Source organism: Hydra viridissima, unplaced genomic scaffold (genome assembly GCF_058129835.1).
Source record: "Hydra viridissima isolate aposymbiotic clone 2 unplaced genomic scaffold, HvirCarnegie_v1 scaffold_4, whole genome shotgun sequence".
Classification (NCBI taxonomy): Eukaryota; Metazoa; Cnidaria; class Hydrozoa; order Anthoathecata; family Hydridae; genus Hydra; species Hydra viridissima.
In genome coordinates, this window is record NW_028324303.1 from 17,595,154 (window position 1) to 17,614,392 (window position 19,239).

Here is a 19,239-nt window from a genome sequence, read left to right on the forward strand (position 1 = left end):
TTATTACTATATTTGGTTGTATTCAGTTGCGATAAAGACCATGTTGAATCAACAAAAAAGAAAAAGGTGCTCATGTGCAGCATCATTCAAATTAAAAGTGATTCAAAGAGCTGAGGAAAACAACAACAGATCTGCTGGAAGAGAATTTGATGTGGATGAACGACAAGTCAGGGATTGGAGGAAGCAAAAACACATCCTTGAAGACATTCCGAGAACAAAAAAAGCTTGCCGACCAAAAGAGATCAAGTTAACTGATCTCGAAAAAGACTTCAATGACTGAGATAGTCAAGAAATCATTCCAAAAATGTGGCATCAGAAATGCAATGGTTGGAACTGAGGATGATTTCATCTATGAATATGATGTTGACACCAAGGAGCCAAGTGATGACAAGAATGATGCTGATAAGAATGATTTGTATGCTGATGATATTGACAACTTTGGATTTAAACTTCTACTTGGTTCTGATAAATAAAATATGTTCAAATGTTTTTTTTTATTTTTATACCTCTGACTAAACTCATACTGCGGTTCATGTAACGGTCACTCAAAAAATTAACTTTTTTAACCAAAACTTTGGGGTGCGGTTAATACATGAGTATATACGTTAGCATTAAATCTAGAGTTCCAGGACTTAACAGCAGTACAGTAAGTGTAGCTTAACGCGTAAAGTTTTCAAATTCGTTTTTTTTTTTTTTTTTTTTTTTACCATTTCAAAGTTTAGGAGTATGTGAAAGCAAAGTTGATTATTGCTTTGTACTGTACTATTAAGGCCTGGAACTCTAAAAATGATTCCCTAACGAATTAGCTTTATGACAGTTTCGCTAGATGGCAGAACTAGTAACGTTTTAAATGCATGGGATCGTTCTACCCTAAAGGTTCGTTTTACACTATACTTGCCCGCTTGATTTGTCAATTGGTTCCAAACAAACTTTTAAATTCAAAACCTCTTTTTTTTTGTCAGGTTCATACATCTGAGCGCTGGAGCGCTCAGATGTATAAACCTAAATCCGGACAGCGCGCTGTCCGGATTAAACCAAAAAGAGTAACTAAGAAAATCACGATCCGGAATTTCACACTAATCACAATAACAAAAGAAAGAATTTGCAGGAAAACAAACTCGCAATTTTTTTTTTACATATCAATAAGCGGTCAGTCACCCCCACTTATTGATATGTAAAAAAAAATAAACTATGATCTGGCTCACTGTAATAGAAAACGGAATGAGATCCTGTCCTTCGTTTCCAGGAACCGTTTTCCGTTTTGCGAATTTAATTGCTTTCGCTCCATTTGGATTCTTTAAAGGAGAAAAAACATAACTATAAACAACTGTAAAATCACTATGTTAAACGAATCAAGGAAATTACAAAAATTTGCGGTGGTCAAACTCTTCAATTATATCTGGAGTTTAATGGCTGCTAAACCAAATCTAATAATTAATTATTTAAATTTTCATTAAAATTTATCTTTAAATATTTGAATCGCAAATGATTTGGGGTAAAGTGAGTAAAGTATAGAGATCTTATAAAATCCGAGAATACTTGGTTCCCTAAATTGGATCTGATGTTTTGATGTAACTATTAACTTGATCTGGTATCAGTCATGCCTAACTCTGAGATCTGTCTTTTTTTTTCTAACAATCTTTAATATGGGTTATGTATAAAATGTCATATTACTCATGAATATATTAGGCTTAATATTCTAAATGCTTTTCAGAAATTAACACATTTTGTAAAATACCAATTTTTATGATTTTTTTTTTTGTTTTTGCATAAATAATATTAGATAGCATATATAAAAATGGTATCAAACTCAGCTACTAAAGTGACTTCAACTTCAAGTACTAAACGAAAGCGCCCAAAAAAAACTGAGATGTCTGTCAAAAGACGTCGCATTACTTTTAAGGATTATACTAGCAGTGATAACAGTGCTGGTGATGGTGATGAAAGTGACATGTCTGATGAGTTTGAAATTGATTGGGAAAAATTGGAGGAAGTGTTAGAAGAAAATGCTGCCAAGGCTAATTTAACTGCTATTAATGTTAAAAGTATTCTACGTGTAAGCTTATCCATTTGCTATAATTATCTTTTCTTAATTTTAAAAAAATATAAAAATGTTTATAATAATTTAGCAAAAGTTGAAACTAATCACTATATTGAGCTATGGTTTATTTTCTACATAATTTTAAAATTAAACCTTTTTACCAAGTTAAAGTCTATAGCCCAATTTTTTAAATTAACTGCCAGGCTATTATTTTTATATAAGTTTGTCAATAATAAATTAAAACAAAAAATGAATGAAGTTTTACATAACACATTTAAAAAAGAGTAATAAATACCTATTTTAGATATTTTCTAATAAAGATAAAAATATCTTCACTATCATTAGCTTTACTAGCTTGTTTAGCATTTAAAATACCTCTTTTAAACCTTTACAAATTGTAAGTTATACAATTAGTTAACTTTATAAGTTTTTGGGTTACTTTTAGCATGTTTTATCTGATAAGAGGGTTATTGAGTATGCACAAAATGCAGCAGAAAACACATCCAATGAATTTGTAAGTAAAACAAAGCTGACTCGGTCTAAGGCAAAGCTAATTGGTCAAAGCCCACTTTGTTTACCTGGTATGCAAGTAAATGAACCAACAGTGAGTAATTATTTAGGTTTTTGTTTGAATTAAGCATTTTAATAATTTTGAAGTTTATCTTTGTTTTGAATCATAGCTACACTTTAGCATCTTGCTAAATAGTTTTTGAAAATACAATTTAGTTTTTGGACTTAAAGTTCCCAGAAACATCTTCATCCGATGAAGAATATAAACCTCAAGATGATGGTGATGATAACTTATCTCAAGCTAGTGAAGAAGAGTCGCTCTATAGTGATGCCACTTTAGATTCATGCTCTCCACGCCATAAAGCATCTACACCACTCCCAATTGTAAATGAAGAAATCTTAGATAATGGTAATGTGATTGATAGTTCTGAGATCATAAAAGATTGTCTAAAAAAAGATGAAAAGAATGTTTTTAAAATTCCTGCAGTCCCTATTCAATCTGCAATGCATTCTTCAAATTTTGAGCAACAGATTGCACTAAGAACACGCTCAAAATGTCCAATGCCAGATATTGAGGTTCAAGAGATTGAAGCAATGTTTCAGCCTCCAGATTCTGATGTCTTAGATTTTTCTCCACAAGACAAAGATGATCCTGATGAAATTATTTGGAAAAATTGGCTTGCAGATTTTATGAAGCCATTAAAAGCCTTAAATGATACAAATGATGAACAAGATGAAGATTTTAATTACATGGCTGCTGATGCTGATAATGAAGATAATGAGGTATGAACTTAAAAAATTACCTGTTTATATGTTAAACACATTCTTTCAAAATAATCTTTTAATTATAAATGAGTACCACTGCATCAGGATCTAATACTCTTTTCCCTTTTGAATTGTTATGCAAAGTTTAAATAAACAATATTTTAGATGGAGGAAGAAATGCGCAATGATAAAGCCACTCGTGTTACTCAAAAAGAACTACAAGAGCTCTTTAATGAATTATTGCTGGGATATTCTCAACAAAATTTGAAAGATGATTTTAACTCTGAAGAGACTCTCAATTCCAATAAGTTGTTGTGAGTCTGTAACTAAAGTCTAAAATTATTTTTTTCTTGTGTGTTTATATAAACTATAAAAATGATTAATGTTTTAGAGAAAATGATATGGCTCCCATTTCAATAACAGAAGCCACAGAAGTTTTGTATATAACATTTGAACAGCGACAACATATACTTGCTCAAATGCAACAGGTATTTTTAAAAAAGGTTAATATGGTATATTTTTCAGATATATTTAAAGTCGATAAATATAAGCATGTTTTTTTAATTATTTCTCAATAAAAAATCAAATGAACTGAAAGAATTTTTTCAGGACAAAATTTCTTCAGAAATCTGGCAAAATTTCTATAGAAATTTAGGATTATATATTATTTTAGAGAGATTAAGATTCATAGAATTCATGTTTTTTTGAAATATTACAGAACTTCTTGTTCTGATATAGTATACTTTATGTTGATTAATTTATAAATCAATATAGGATGTTTTGTATCTAGAGACTCAATAAATGCTTTGAAATTTAGTTGACTTTATATACTTAGGGGTAAATCATAATAAAAAATGTCCAATACGTTAAAGAATCTTTATATAGAATTTTTTTACTATAAAGTAATGATCAGTTTTTAATTTCATAAATTTTTCTTTTTTATGAACTTTTTTTTTTCTTTTTCTAAGCATGTTCAATTATTGACTCAGATCTACATGCTCTCTTGCACGCGCGATTCCTTAAGAAATGAAACTCTAATTTGCAAACAATATATTGAAGAATTGGCTTTATTTCATGAAAAGGCTGTTGAGAATTCAAAAAACAATGTGGGTCATGTTCGTGCAGATTTATCATCCTTTTGTGCCCCTGGCATTCTTGATGCTTATAGGTTAACTTTTATTTCTATCTTTTTCTAAAAAGCATTGACTGTTTAGTATTAACTGTTTTTGAAATTAGGATCATAAAGACTAAGTTACTTTTGTAGTATTTTTAACAGTTTTCATAATAGTTTGTTAAACTTTTTACACAGATAAAGCCTGTTTTTCATACTCAGAACAAATTTTCATTAAAAATTTTTTTTTTTGCAGACTGAAAGAAATAAACTTTTCAAAAGAAATTAGAACATTTTGTTAGAAATACTTATAAGTTGTATTTTGACCTGCTCTATGAAGTTTTGGATTTTTATAAATCATTTTTAAACAGTTTGTTGAAAGTGTATTTTTAATGGAAACTGTGTGAGATATTTTACATATAAATATTATTTATTACTTTAGAATCATAGCAAGTTTAGATATATCAACAATTGAACCACCAGAAATTTATCCAAAATCAAAGCATACTCGCTGTCAGATCAGTAGAACAATTGCTGGAATACTTTGCAAGGAACCTTATTTTGCTACTTTTGTTGAACTTCTACCTGCAATAGGTATGTGTGAACGAAAGAGGCAAAAGAATCATTTTGGATTTCCATCAAACCGCCTAAAGTTTTCCAAGTTTGAAGATCATCTTTTAGCTTTGGGTCTAGAGCAATTTAAACAGCGTGGTAAATATGAATTAATAGCAGAGCATCTATTACCTACAAAGACACCTGGTCAGTTAAGATGTCGTGTGAAAAATCTTTTAAGTAGAAATGAAATTTCTAATCCAGTTGCAGTTCTCTATCGGGATGACTATTTGCCAGATTTGAAAGTAAAAGACTCAATCAAAGTACCAAGAGGTTGATATTTCTTTTATTAAATTTTTTAATTTAACAAATAAGTTTTTGTATTTTTTTCACCTAGAGCAAGTATGCAAAATGTTTATCTTTTCAGAAATATCAACAATAGCTCTTGTAAAACTTCCCAGAAGAATATGGGAGGGAAGATTAGTACCACGATGGTTTAATAGTAATTGGCGTAAGTTTTACTTGGATATGGTAGAGGATGAAAAGAAAAAAGAAGTTATTGAAACAGAAAATGGGTATAGAAAAATTCTTCCAAAAGTCCCAATTGGTTCACAGGTAGTTCAGATTTGTACCAAGGTTTAACAATTTTTGTTAAGTCACCAAGTTCTTTTATATTAATTCCAGTTTGAAGGTTATGTGTTCATAGTGTGAATTTGAAGTCATTAAAAAAGTTTAAATGATTCTTTAGTCTATCTAAATATTGTTATTAATTCAAATTCTGCAAAAGATCAACTACATTAGTTTAATTGTACAACTAGAACAACAAAGGCTGAAATTATTTTCCGGATTTAATAAACTACAAGAAATAAATGGTTACATTTTTATTTTGTTTTATTTTTAAGTAGTTTTTTTTTTATAGTTTTAGTTTGTTGTTTAGAATACATTTAACAAAGTTACCTCATTCAATCTGGTAAAACCTTTAACTAATTCATGCGATGCAAGCTTGTTTGCTAAAAATGTTGTAAATGACAATAATGGTTCTTATATCTTGGGTTTTATAAAAGCTTCACCACAAAGAGATGATCCAAAAGCAGGTAAAAGTCTCGTAAATGGTGAACCTGAATCCCTTATTTCTTCTGTTTCTACATGTTTGAAATCATGCTTAAATTCTCCCTCTGATTTGATTAAAACTAATATTAGTACAAGACTCAGTTTGGATCAATCTAAATCAAAAGATGATTCTAAAACTTGCAATCATTTAAATATTGTAAGTGAGCCTTCACAAATTAGAGAATTGTTGCCATCAAAATCGTCAAATACCCGAACTTGTTTGAAGACACCAGAAAAAAAATGTTCAGACAATAATTTACAAACTCCAGAAAAGTTTGGAGATAATTCTGGAAAAGTCTGTTTTAAAAAGCATCCACTAGCCTACCCAGATTTCAGCTTACAAACTCCACAAAAATGTGACATATTTACTCCTCAAAAAGTTATAAATTTTAATTCGGAAAATTCTGATTTATCACAGTTCTACCTTGATTCTGAAACTTCAATGAAAGTTGATAATGAATCTCCAGCAAAAATCAATAAAACTTTCGAAGAAAAATTAGATGTTGAAGTAAGTAGTAGAAAAACAAGTTCTGATTCTATATTTACTAATAGTGCACAACCTATAGATTTAAATTGTCCTCAAAGTAATATGTCAACTCCAGATAATAGTACACACAGTCCATGTTATGGTACATACACTCCTAGTTGCAATGTGCATATTTCAATTAATGAAGTAAATCATCCAGCTAACAGTTTGTTCACTCAAGAAAATGATCCGTATGATCCTGATAACAGTACATCTTGTATAAACAATCAAGCAGAACATGATGGTGTTAATTTAAACACAAATAATAGTACCCATTTTGAAATTTCAAAAAATGAACCAGACAAAGCTTTTCCAAAAAATGCTGCTTCATCTGTTAATACTTGTTCTTTACAAAATGCTGATAAAGTCTATCCACAGTTTGTAAAAGAGTCAGAGAATGGTAATGTAGGACTTTCACCTATCAACACATGCTCCTCTAGTAGCTCTGTTAGTCTAAATGATAAAGAAGTAGCTGATATTTTACAAACTGCAAATTTGTGTGTAAAACAGAGTGTTTCTCAAAACAAACAAAAGGATGTAAAAGAAAAACCAAGAAAACGTAAGTTAAAGGAAGTATTCAATTTTAATGAAAAACTTAGTGAAAAAGCAAAAGATTTGGCATATATATATTTCAAAAGAGTGAAAGAAACTTTAATAGGAAAACCTGATATCGTGTCAGAGTTTTACCTTGTAATGCATAAGCTAGATACCAAGGAGTTAAACAGACTAGATGCATATTATCGTATTTCTGAACTCTTTGTTGACTATCCTGAGTTAGTTGACAATTTCACAGGATTTCTTGAACAACATGAAGCACGCCATGTTGGAAAGGTATTTTCTAGATTTTTTACTTTATTATCAAAAAATAAAAAAGATTTTTGGTATTAAAATGATGTGTTTTTCTATGAATGTAAAACTTAATAAATTCAATCACTGTTTATATTTATTTAACAAAATATTTTTTTTAAGTACAGCATTTTGGAATAGTAGAATTGCTTTAGTTTTAGTATTTTTATATCTATTTTAAATGATTTTAGTTTTTGGAATGGCTCTCATTTGAACGAGTACTTCGATTTCAGCTATGTTGTGAACAAGCTTTTGTTAGCCAACCAGGTTGGTATAATAAAATCATTCAAAAAATTGTTGATGTCACTGAAATTTCTGGAAATTCAAAATATATAGTTGAAACAGTTACTCCCATGTTTAAAGGAAATACAACTCTTATTCATCAGTTTATAAAGATGTTCCCAGATCTTTCACCACCGCCTTTGTAAGTTGACTTTTTAAACTTTTTAATGAAAAAAACTATTTTTATCTCAAAACAAAGGCTAGGTTTTTTAGGAGCCTAGAAAAAGATTAGTTTTTAAAAAAAGTTTATATTTAGTGAGATTATTTCATTTTGTATATGTATGTATGTATGTATGTATGTATGTATGTATGTATGTATGTATGTATGTATGTATGTATGTATGTATGTATGTATGTATGTATGTATGTATGTATGTATGCATGTATGTATGTATGTATGTATTATATACTTATTAAGCATGGAGTTAAACAGATTTTGACAACCTAATAGAATGTTTTTCTAAGTATTCTGGATGACATTCCATAACTCTTTCTAATTTTTTAGTTTTTCTAATTTTTTAGTACTATAAACAGTTTCTTTTACATTCTTTTTACATTCTTTCTTATTAACAGCTTCTTGTCCTAAAAGTTTTCCAATTAGATTGAAATCAGGTTGCTGTGCAGGCCACCAATCCATAACTATGATCCTTTTCTCCACAATTCAACTTTCACTCTGCAGTTGATATGCTTTGGGTCATTGTTCTGCATATAAACCCATTAAGTGGCACATCTTCTGCATAGGCCATGATGTTGTTTGTAATATTTTGAGATAAATTTTTTGAGATAAGTTTTTGATCCATAACTCCATCAACTAAATAGATCAGTCCTATGCCATAAGAAAAGCAAGCCCAAATATTTACTTTTGCTACACCATTTTTAACAGTTTTTTAGAATGTATTGCAGTTGCTAAGAGTTAAGTGGTTTACATATATCCTTACATATATCCTATATCCACTTGACCCAAATAAAAATATTTTGCTCTCATCACACCACAAAATATTGTCATTTTCAAGCAGGGAAATCACATAACTTTTTACAAAATGAAATCTTGCTACCACATGCCTTTTTTTCAAAAGGGGAACTTTTCGTGATCTTCTGGTAACAATTTTACTTTTTACCAACCACCTACGTTCTGTTCTTGAAGAAATATTTAAATAAAATCTTAAATTTTTTTTAACATGGTGGAAAGTTACAAAAGGGTTGACAACAGCAGCACATTTTATTAATCTGTCTTTATGTTCACTCATTTTTCTTTTTCAGCCTCTTGTTTTAGCTACAATTTTCCATTTTAAAGCATTTTTAATCATTGGTGAACAACCCAATCTCTCATGAATAAATGCATATGCTTTTTCTTTTTGTTTTATAGCACTAAAATTAATCTTACCTTTAACTAATACTGCTAAAAACAAATAAACAGCTAATGTAAACACAATAGGAAATAACAGATATATCATAACCAGGAAAACTAAATTTGTTCATATGTAAAATTTGGGACTTCCCCGAAGAAAAATTTTTTCTCAAAAAAAAAGTTTGAACAGTGTTATAAATGGTTTTTGTTCCTAATATTTGTATTACTTTTACACCTAAATCTCAGAAATTTAAATAAAATTGTCATAAATAATTATTTTACTAGTCACAAAATTTTGACCTCAACTACACACACACAGATATATATATATATATATATATATATATATATATATATATATATATATATATATATATATATATATATATATATATATATATATATATATGTATATATATGTATATATATGTGTGTGTATGTGTGTATGTAAATATTTTATATATATATAATGTTTTATTTATTCAGTTATGATGATGATTTTGAAGTCATTGACTTTGCTGCTGTGGCAAGTGGCGCAAAAGATATAGATGATTTTGAAGAGATTTTATATCATCCTGAGGTGGAGGAAAATGTCGTATTGCAAGATGATGTTAAGTGCAAAAAAAGAAATAAAAAAAGTTTGTCTAAATTTTTAAATAATAAATCAAATATCAATGTTACTGCTCGGAAACTGAGTCAACTTGCAAGGAAAAAGAAAAATGAACGTAATCATGAAAGAAAAAAAGTTGAAAAAATGAATTCTTTAAATGAAATCAATCTTGAAGAAAATATTGTATCTGAGGAAGATGTTGTTGAACAAAAATCACAAGCAACAACACCATCAAAATGTAAATCACCAAATTGCAAAGAAATGGGAATAGATATTCAAAGTTGTGAAAACTTGCACCATCAAACCAGTAACAAGTATGAAAACAAAAATCAACAGATTTCAAATGAACTATGCTCAAACCTATCTCCTCAAGATGTTCACTTTGAAATTATATCATCTGTGATTAATGAGGTTATTGAGATTTCATCTGATGATATCTTACAACATTCACCTAGTCCTGTGATGGAAAATGATGCACTTGAAAAAGCTACTTTGCAAAGGACAGATAGTCCAATACCAACTTGTCAGCTAAATAAATGTGAAAAATTTTCTCAAAAGCCAAAATCAGTTAAAAGAAGACTTAATAAAAGTGAGCTTATTACTCTTAGTAATGAAACTGACTTGAAGAAAACTGACTTACATGTTCCCAATACACAGTCTCCAATATCTGAAAATATTGTAGACAAAGATTTGGTGACTCAAAGACTTTTGAAAACAGATGATGAAGAGAAAACCTCTGTTGCTCAAAACAAGCTGACGTTTGAGAACAAAGAACGAATACCAATGCTTCCAAATGTCTTCAATGAAAATAGAAGTTCAGTTGTTCCATGTCTCTTAACAGTTGGTAGTGACATTAAAAACCCATCAGCTCTAAATTTCTTGACAATAATTGATGAAAAGAAAAATGAAGTAGTTAAAAGCTTTGCAGAAGTTGATAATGGCAGCTTTGATTGTGAATCGTGTGAATTAACCTTTCCAGATCCTTTACATTGTGAAACAAAGTCATATGATGATCTGACTTTTGATGGAAAAATTACACCCTTAAGAAGATTAGGAAAGTTTGATTTAGTGACTCTTGAGACTGGTAGAAATGAAGAAAGTTTTGAGAAGTCATCAAATGAGTTGATTAGCTACTCAATTCCAATGCATACTGAAAATAATAATACTGTTCTTCCAATAAAACTTTCTCAGGAGTTATGTAAAGATGCTTACAATCCTACAAGCAATTTAGACTCCCTCTCTTCTGAGAAAAAATCTTCTCTGCAAAATGTTTCAGAAAATAAACCTATCGCTGATGAAAGTCATCAAGTCACAATTGATAGTCAATATTCTCACAGCATACCTGATAGTGTAGCAAAAGAATGCATTGGTTGGAATAAGTAGGGTGAAATTTATTTTAATATTTTGTTTTCAGCATTAGGTACTTGAAGTTAATTTAACTATTAAAAAAAGGCAGCTTGGTTCACAAATGTTAGTTAATGTAAATGATTAGGCAACTTAAATCGGGCATTTGTTGACATAATCAGCTATTTACCTAGAAATTGTGAATTTTATATTAGTTATTTCTTTTGCTGTAAAATTCAATTTACTGTTTTAACAAAATCATATCTAGAGAAGAAGACATGGTTATCTTAACCACATTAAGGATGCTAGGAAACAATGAAGATGCCTTTAGAAAAATTACTCAAGATTTACAGTCAAAAACAGATAAACAAGTATATCAAGATTCTCTTAATTATTTGTTTTTAATTTTATATTCATGTGTGCATATTAATATATACACACATGCACATATTATTTATATTAATTTGTTTTCTTTTATCAACTATAAAGCGTAAGTGAAAAAATCACTTTTAACAAATTTATAACAACAATTGTTGAAAAGTTTACAAAATAAACAACAAGTTATGATCATAGAAATAGTACATCAAACAAAAAAATAGTGCTGTATAAAAATCTACATCAAAACATAATTGACATTAATATTTTGTTGGGTAGTCCTTATTCTTTATTACTTCAGCACAACTTAATGGCATACTGTTAACAAGTCTTTGACATTAATTGACGGTATTGGCACTCCAGACTCAGACTTAGAGGATTTTTTATCTAGTAAAGCCACCTCAATATCTATATTTTTGTTTTAAAAGGTTATGTCATCAGTTTTTTAGCTTACTTTGAGTAAAACAATATTTACAAGAGAAGAAAAGAAAAAAAAACGAAAATTTTATGTTATACAAGAGTTTAAGTAAATCGGTTAATTATGATCAAAAGTTCATTTAAAATGCCATTTAAAATGCCTTAAGACTATAAAGACATAATATTATATACTATTATTATGGATAATTTTAACTTAAAAGAGTACACACATTAGACGGTTCTCGCCAGTTTCTCCAAACTCTTGCACTGTAAACTTTATTTTTCTGTCCCTAAGAATTTTTATGTTATCTTATTTTTAAATAATTTGTGTATTTACTTGATTGTTATTTGTAATGAAATTATGTAGGAATGTGTAATAATATTTAAGGAATGTTGCAGCTTTCATATTAACCATTGAGTATTCAACTTGTGGTTGTTTTTTCCTAAAGGTTATATCAAAAGATCAACTAACTGATCTAAGCAAAGTCTTAATACACAATAAATTCAGTTGATTTTTGTAGCGTATTGGAATAAAATTTCAATTATTATATCTGAAGGTAGTTAGGAGATGTATTTCCATCATTAAGTACCACGTAAAATCATGCGCTCAAGGCTAAACTCCTGAAAAAAATGAAAGCAATTGAGCTTTAACTAGATTACTGTAGTTTTTGTGAATAATTCTTTTCTAATATATTTTTTAATTATCTAATTTATAACTTATTATAGATTATTTGATCTAAATGGATTAAATATAAAAGGGAAATAGAAATTGTGGAAGATAAAAAGAAATGAAAAGTCTTCAGATCAAAGAAAAGCAAACTTTTTATGATAAATAAAGTTAAAACAGTTGTTACAGATAAATATTCCATTGAAAGTATACAAATTGCTTTGAATTTTGAATTTTAATTTTCTATTCAAGCCCTCAACTCCCTATGGAAATGGATAGTCTTTAACACATAATACTGAAAAGTCTGCAATTCTTTCATGCCCTCTTAACAAGATTCAATATAAGGAGAGTTGTGAAGAGGGAACCTTTGAATGCATTTTAAGTTTTGTCAAAACACCTTGGATCAAAGGAGAATTTCAAGTAACATCAGATAAAAATATTTTCAAGAACTTCATGAAGATGGACAAGAAGTATTCAGATTTGAATAGAAAAAAATACAGCTAAAATACAAAGCAAATGAAGAGGATTTTACTGCTTTTTTGAAAAGCTGTTTTGAATTGGTTTTCATATGCTGGAATTTTTTTAAACATAGAAACAAAGATCAGTGAGATATGATCTGTGTAAATGAAGACACCAACTCTCACTCCTTTAGTTGATGAATTTTCTTATCTAATGTTCTCAATGATAGGGTTGGATGATAAGAGAGTGAGAGATTGGTTATTATTTCCATCTCACAGTATTTATTGGTACTCGCAGTCCATCAATTTAAAATTTTCAACACTTTGTGCATAGATGTTAAAAAGAAAGTGAAAAGCAGAACCGACTACTAACTGTAGACAAAGGTTAACTCTCAGAGTTCCAGGTGAAAGAAGAAATAGGATTACCAAAAAAAAAACTATAAAAAAACGTGATGTCACTCAGCAAACTGAAAAAATAGAAGTTTTGGACTAAGGATTAAATGAAGTTTTTACTCTTTTAAATTGTACTTTTGAAAATTTTCTTAAATGGTAAATTTCTTGAGTTCAATACGTTGTCTTTTACTTTGTTTACAGTAACTGTGATAGCTCTTATATGTTTGATAGGTTATTTGAAAACCTAACATTTTTACAACTAAATGAATTTTGACTATGTAAAAAAATTAAGCAATTTATTTAACCTTTTTTGCATAACATAAAATTTACTTATTTTTCCTCTTGTAAATATTTTTTTATTCAAAGTAAGTTAAAATTCTGAAGACGTACCCTTTTAAAATAAAAATATTGATAAGAAATGACCAAGGAATAAAAAAAAAATGTTTTCATTTCAACTCCCCTCAAACTACCTAAATTCACTGTATTTTTGCAATTTTGAAGTACAAAATTTTAACATTATTGCTCTTGAGGGGGGCATAAAAGTCATTAAATCGATCTGAAAAAAATTATAAGTTTTAAGATATTTGCTCTCACTTAAGCTGAGTATGTGCTAGAATTTTTAAAACTTATTTGACTCCTCCTCAGCATGCTTTTGTACACCACTCAAATCCATGTTAGTGACACAGAAAATTATTTTATTTTTTTTAGTATTTGTCATCAAGAACAAAATCGAGGTCTCAATAATTCTCAGGGAGCTTTTTACACTTTGGTTGGGGTGCTCTTCTCTGTGGTTCATATAAAAAAAAGCCTCTTAGATTTTTTGTAACATCTAAGTTGGTATGTTTTTAAAAATAGCACTGATGTATTGATGGGTGCAACCAAATGATCTGGTGACGCGTTTTTAAGAACAATTGGAATGATGATAGAATTTATTTTTTAACTTTGATATGTACCTTTGTTTGCTATTTTAACTATCAGTTCCTGGTTTCCTCTTACGATTACCATTTTCTCTAAGAATCCTAATTGAATGAAAAACAGACTTTTCATTGTATCTGATTGCTACAAAATGGCCACAAATTTGCTTGCTAGATAAATGAGAATTACTTTGATAAAACTTGTACAACTCCTCTTTAACATTATCAAATTTTGCCATTATAAAATAAAAGAACCAAAATAGATTATATTTTTTTTTTTTTTTATCAAAATTTTATAAAATCAAATTTTCAACAAAAAAAAATTTAAAAAAAGATATAGAATTTATTAATAAATTTATTTTAACATTTGTTTTAGATTAAAACCCGAATAGATTTTCTTATGCAAATGTTAAATGAACTTGCTTCCAACCAAGAAGATTCCTGTCAAGAAGATTCCAGTCGAGAAGATTCTAGTCAATCATTGAGTGTAGATAGTGATAATTCTAATTCAAGCTGACAATATCCATTTTTTCTAATGTTTTTTTTCTACATTAAATAAAAAACGAAAATTATAACCTATATATATATTGTATATATAACATATATGTACAAATCTTGTTTGAATATTTTTTAGTTATATTATTTATTAATGTAAATATAAGTTGTTTTTTTTTGACCTTTGCAATCTTTATTACCGTTTTCAATTTTTGGTTTCAAATTTATGGTTTTTTAAACTGTTTCAGACTAAAAGCTGTTTTAAAAATCATATTTCTAGATCAAATCAATATTTCATAATCTAGCTTTATGGCTGTATGTAGAGCAAGGCAGTTTTTGCCTCAATCTAAGAACATGAACAGACATTTTTATGCCTGGCTTATTGAAGTTTTTAACAGGTATGTGAATTATTACTGGATATTAATTTTAATAAATTTTTTATCTAAAAATACCCAGTACTTTGAAAATACCGCCTTTTAAATTGGGAGCAAACAAACATTGACGGAATCCAGTTCAAACTTTTAACATTGCATGAATGTGTTGTCGTATTTAAAAAAAGACTTCATGTAACGCTGCTATTTTGAATCATTTATCAATAAAAAAAAAATCCTAGAAAAAAAGTGTAAATCCAAAAATATATATTATAATAAGTATTTCCTAAAAGTTTTTATTGAGAGCCTAAAGAAATATTTGTTTATGCTCGACATCGATTTCCTTTACCTAAGTAGCCCCAAACTAGACCCTTGAACATTAAAATCGGCCTATAAATACTATTTTTAAGACAAATTAAATATAAATTTTTATATTGAAGGTTTGGTGTCTATACTCATACACTAATTTTGTTTTTTTTCGTATTGTTTTTGAATTTTTTTTTTCGTTTTGTCTTTGTTCTTCATGAATTTTGTACAGTTGTGGTACGCATGTGTAACATAAATATCAGGTAATAAACAATCGCAACTGTAAGATCTCATAGTAATGTGAGTAATTTAATAAAGAAGTAGAAATATTATCATTTCACTAATCAGTAATTTAATTGGTGAAATGATAACGATTCTACTTCTTGTTAAAAAGAATTTTTCGCTGGTTTTAAAAAAATTTTTACCAACTAAAAGTTTTATATTTTGCCAGCAAATTTTTGATATTCACTTTTAGCTATCCTTCTCAAAATTGTTTTAAAGTGAATTTACAAAAGACCTAAGTTAAGACCCAAGTTACACAAGACCTAGTTTACGGGATTGAGAACTTTTTCATAAAACCACGCCACATATATACATATTTGTCTTGTAGTATACATATGTATACTACAAGACAAATACGTATATTAAAAGCAGTTATCGCCAAACACTCCTTAGCACACGAAGTGTTTATGAAAACACCTTAGTGTTGAAGAAAGAAAAAATAGTGTCGCGTTTGAACAAATACAAAGAAGAGAGCAATAAATAAAACTAAAAATAATAGTAAAAAAAATAAACAAACCAAGATGAAACATCGAATGGGCTCAAAATTTTCAGGCCGGATATAAAATTAGCAATAACTCGAGAAATATTTCACAAATTAATTCCAAATTTTTTCATGTTGAAGTTTATTGTGTCATTTAAAGTTTTTAATCAGTTTGTACAGATTTCAAAGGAGGCTCAGAAGGTAATCGAGTTTTTTTGAGAGTAGGTGCCATCATGGCCTGGATCTTGCTTTCAGTGATCTTTTTTTATGTTGCTGTACATTTTTGCTTAAATTCTTAGTCATTTTTCGCTGATTTGTTGCTTTTCAACAAGATTTCTTTTACAAGTGCCCAGTAACTCTTGATTACGCGCTGTTCAGGGCAGTTTGGAGGATTGGCATCTTTCGGGACAATTTCGATGTCATTTTGATTGTGCGAATTGCTTTTAGTTCTCCATCAATTAATCGCTTTAGAATTTTTTTCTTGCTGTAAATCTTTAAACTCTTGAGTGCTTTTCTAACAAGGAAACGACTGCATTCGAACTTATTGGCGAGACCTTTTTTTGGATGGCATGGATTTCTTTTATTGAGCGGGTGATCGAATTCACTTTGTTTTTGTCAACAAAGCCTTTCTTTCTTCAACAAAGCGTCTCTTTTTTGTTTGAGCCTCCTTGTATCTGCTCAATGTCTCCAACTGAAGATTTAGCGGGTTTTGACAATTTTGCAATTTTTGAATGTGAGTAGTTTGGTTTTGAAGAAAAGTTTTCAAAAGTTTTACTCATTTAGGACTAATGAAATGAGAGTATAAGTAAAACACCAATACAATTAAATATATGTATATAGAGCGTCATTATAGGAAAAATTTGAAGTTAATTCGTTAAGTATTTCTCCAGTTATTGCTAATTACATCCAACCAGAATGTTTTGAGCCTAATCGATATTAACAAATTTTAGAAGAAAAAAAATCCACAAAGTGAAATTACTTTGGTTTTGTAAAACTTGTCTTTTTTAAAACACGCCATGTTGTTGTCATCCATAAAAAAAAAAAATTTTGCCTCGATTTTATAAGTTCTTAAATAGAATATAAAATTTGTTTCCGATAAGGGCTTCTAATAATCTCTCGTCGTTTCTCCCAAACATCACGTGATCAATAAGCATGTTTAAAATCTCTATATCTGAAACCAAGTTTAAACCTAGTTTACACCATACTACAAGAGTAGCTGAAAATTTACCCTTTCAATTCTACTTTTACATTAAAACACAAAATCTTTACAATTTTCTCAGAAAATTATAAGCATCGACTTACAGCCTAATGAAATGAACAAAGTTCTAAACTGATTCTCTCGTTTCTAAGAACTAATATTCGTGCGTGTTTAATGGAAAAGGAAATTGACATTTTTATCTTTAAATTTCAGTTGTTGAATGGATGGCATATATTTTAATCTGTTGAATGGCATATATTTTAAGCTGTTGAATGGCATATACTTTAAGCTGTTTCTGCCATTTGTTTTCTAAGGTCTCTTAAAACTTTCGTCACACAAAAGGATATTTAAAAGCTCAAGTTTTTTTTTTCTTATTTGCAAAACAAAGGCATCCACGTTTCGGTAGCTACTTGTCTTTTTATTTTAGTCCTGATGAGGAAAGAATTAAGCAGTTTGGTCCTGACAGGTTAGGCTTGCATAAAACAATCTTCTCACATTTTTGAAATGCGTAATTCATATTTCTAAAGAGAAAGCAAACGTTTAGAGTTGCTGCAGAATGGATCATTCGTAATGGTGGCAGGGTGAAGTTTGAATCAAGTATCACCTGGTCGACAAGCTATTCAACTCTGCCAAACAGTTTCAATAAATTAGTTGCCATCGATGGAAGTAATATAGCACTCACCTCAAACGGCTTAAATCACCTTAGTAAGGATCTTCTAGATTTGTATCCAAATCATTTGAAAGAAATTAAAATTCAGTGAAAGAAAATTTTTATAATATAAAAAAATAAAAAAATTATGATACAAAGCATGCCAATTTACATATTACTGTATATAAACTTTCTAGAAGGTCTTAAGCGTTTGAGCGAACTGCTGTTGAAAAATTGCCGCCATATAACGGACATTGAAAATCTTGAAGAAATTTCTGACAGCTTAAGGCACCTGGACATAAGTTATTGCGAGAACATTTGTGACATAACTCCAATTACAAAGCTCAGGTATCGCCTGAAATCATAAATTGAGTTTAAAATTCTTCAAAAGCGTAAAAAAAATTTTTATTTGATTTTTAATATCACTTCAATTTTAGTTATATGAAAATATCAAGAGAGAAATGAAATCTTATTTCGATTTTTTTTATTTAGAAACCTGGAGTTTTTAGATATTTCTCAAACCTTAACTGGTTCAAAGAGAAATGAGGCCATCAATCGACTGAAGTTAGAACTACCATTGTGTAAAATTATTTATTAATTATTTATCTTATTAAACGATATTTCTTATGTTAACCAGAGTTATATATCGAAAACTTGTATAGATAAAGCCAGGTTATGGCGTTTGCATAATCAGTAGGGGTGGGAGTTAGGGTTAGTTTTAGTCTGACTAAAATTAGCCGACTAACTTTTTAGTGTAACTAAATTTAGTCGACTAACAATTTAGTCTAACTAAATTTAGTCGACTAACATTTTAGTCTAACTAAAATTAGTTGACTAAAACATGATTTAGTGCTAAAAAAGACTGAATAACCTATGCCATGTAATTATATGAACATAATATGAATTATGACAAATAAATCAATTTAAAGACATTTATCAAAATTTATTGTTTCTAAGAAATTTAAAATACGAAATATAATTTGTGACAATTAGGTAATAAAAATGTTTTGTTTGTACCTAATATTGCCCCAAATTTTCTTTTATTGAATTAAATAAAAATTGGTTTGTTAGCAGAACAACTCCGTCAAAAACAGCTGACATTTTATACCGAAAGCATGATAAGTTATTATCATTTTAGTAACAATTTTTAAAAGAAAAACAAAATTGAAAGTTGAACAAGATATATAT

The 19,239-nt window shown here is 28.9% G+C and overlaps 2 protein-coding genes across 3 annotated transcripts; both read left to right on the top strand.

Annotated features, from left to right (window-relative positions):
* Window positions 1-1,750: 1,750 nt before the first annotated feature.
* On the top strand, window positions 1,751-14,912 carry LOC145183378 (uncharacterized). Of its 2 annotated transcripts, XM_090085611.1 has the most exons (13): window positions 1,751-2,056; window positions 2,487-2,645; window positions 2,768-3,334; window positions 3,482-3,630; window positions 3,708-3,804; window positions 4,285-4,484; window positions 4,870-5,312; window positions 5,407-5,594; window positions 5,917-7,446; window positions 7,653-7,885; window positions 9,578-11,080; window positions 11,314-11,416; window positions 14,646-14,912. In XM_090085611.1, the coding sequence occupies exons 1-13, from the start codon at window positions 1,799-1,801 to the stop codon at window positions 14,784-14,786; spliced, it is 5,571 nt and encodes a 1,856-aa protein (XP_089941737.1). In that variant the 5' UTR covers window positions 1,751-1,798; the 3' UTR covers window positions 14,787-14,912. The 2 variants fall into 2 exon arrangements, 1 of the variants encoding a protein (XP_089941737.1); XR_016451917.1 differs by lacking the exons at window positions 11,314-11,416; window positions 14,646-14,912 and having other exon boundaries at window positions 5,917-6,073; window positions 6,180-7,446; window positions 9,578-9,811.
* Window positions 14,913-14,953: 41 nt separating this feature from the next.
* On the top strand, window positions 14,954-18,690 carry LOC145197289 (ATP synthase subunit s, mitochondrial-like). The gene is made up of 5 exons (XM_090085612.1): window positions 14,954-15,162; window positions 17,830-17,868; window positions 17,947-18,107; window positions 18,249-18,399; window positions 18,544-18,690. The coding sequence occupies exons 1-5, from the start codon at window positions 15,074-15,076 to the stop codon at window positions 18,647-18,649; spliced, it is 546 nt and encodes a 181-aa protein (XP_089941738.1). The 5' UTR covers window positions 14,954-15,073; the 3' UTR covers window positions 18,650-18,690.
* The last annotated feature ends 549 nt before the right edge of the window (window positions 18,691-19,239 follow it).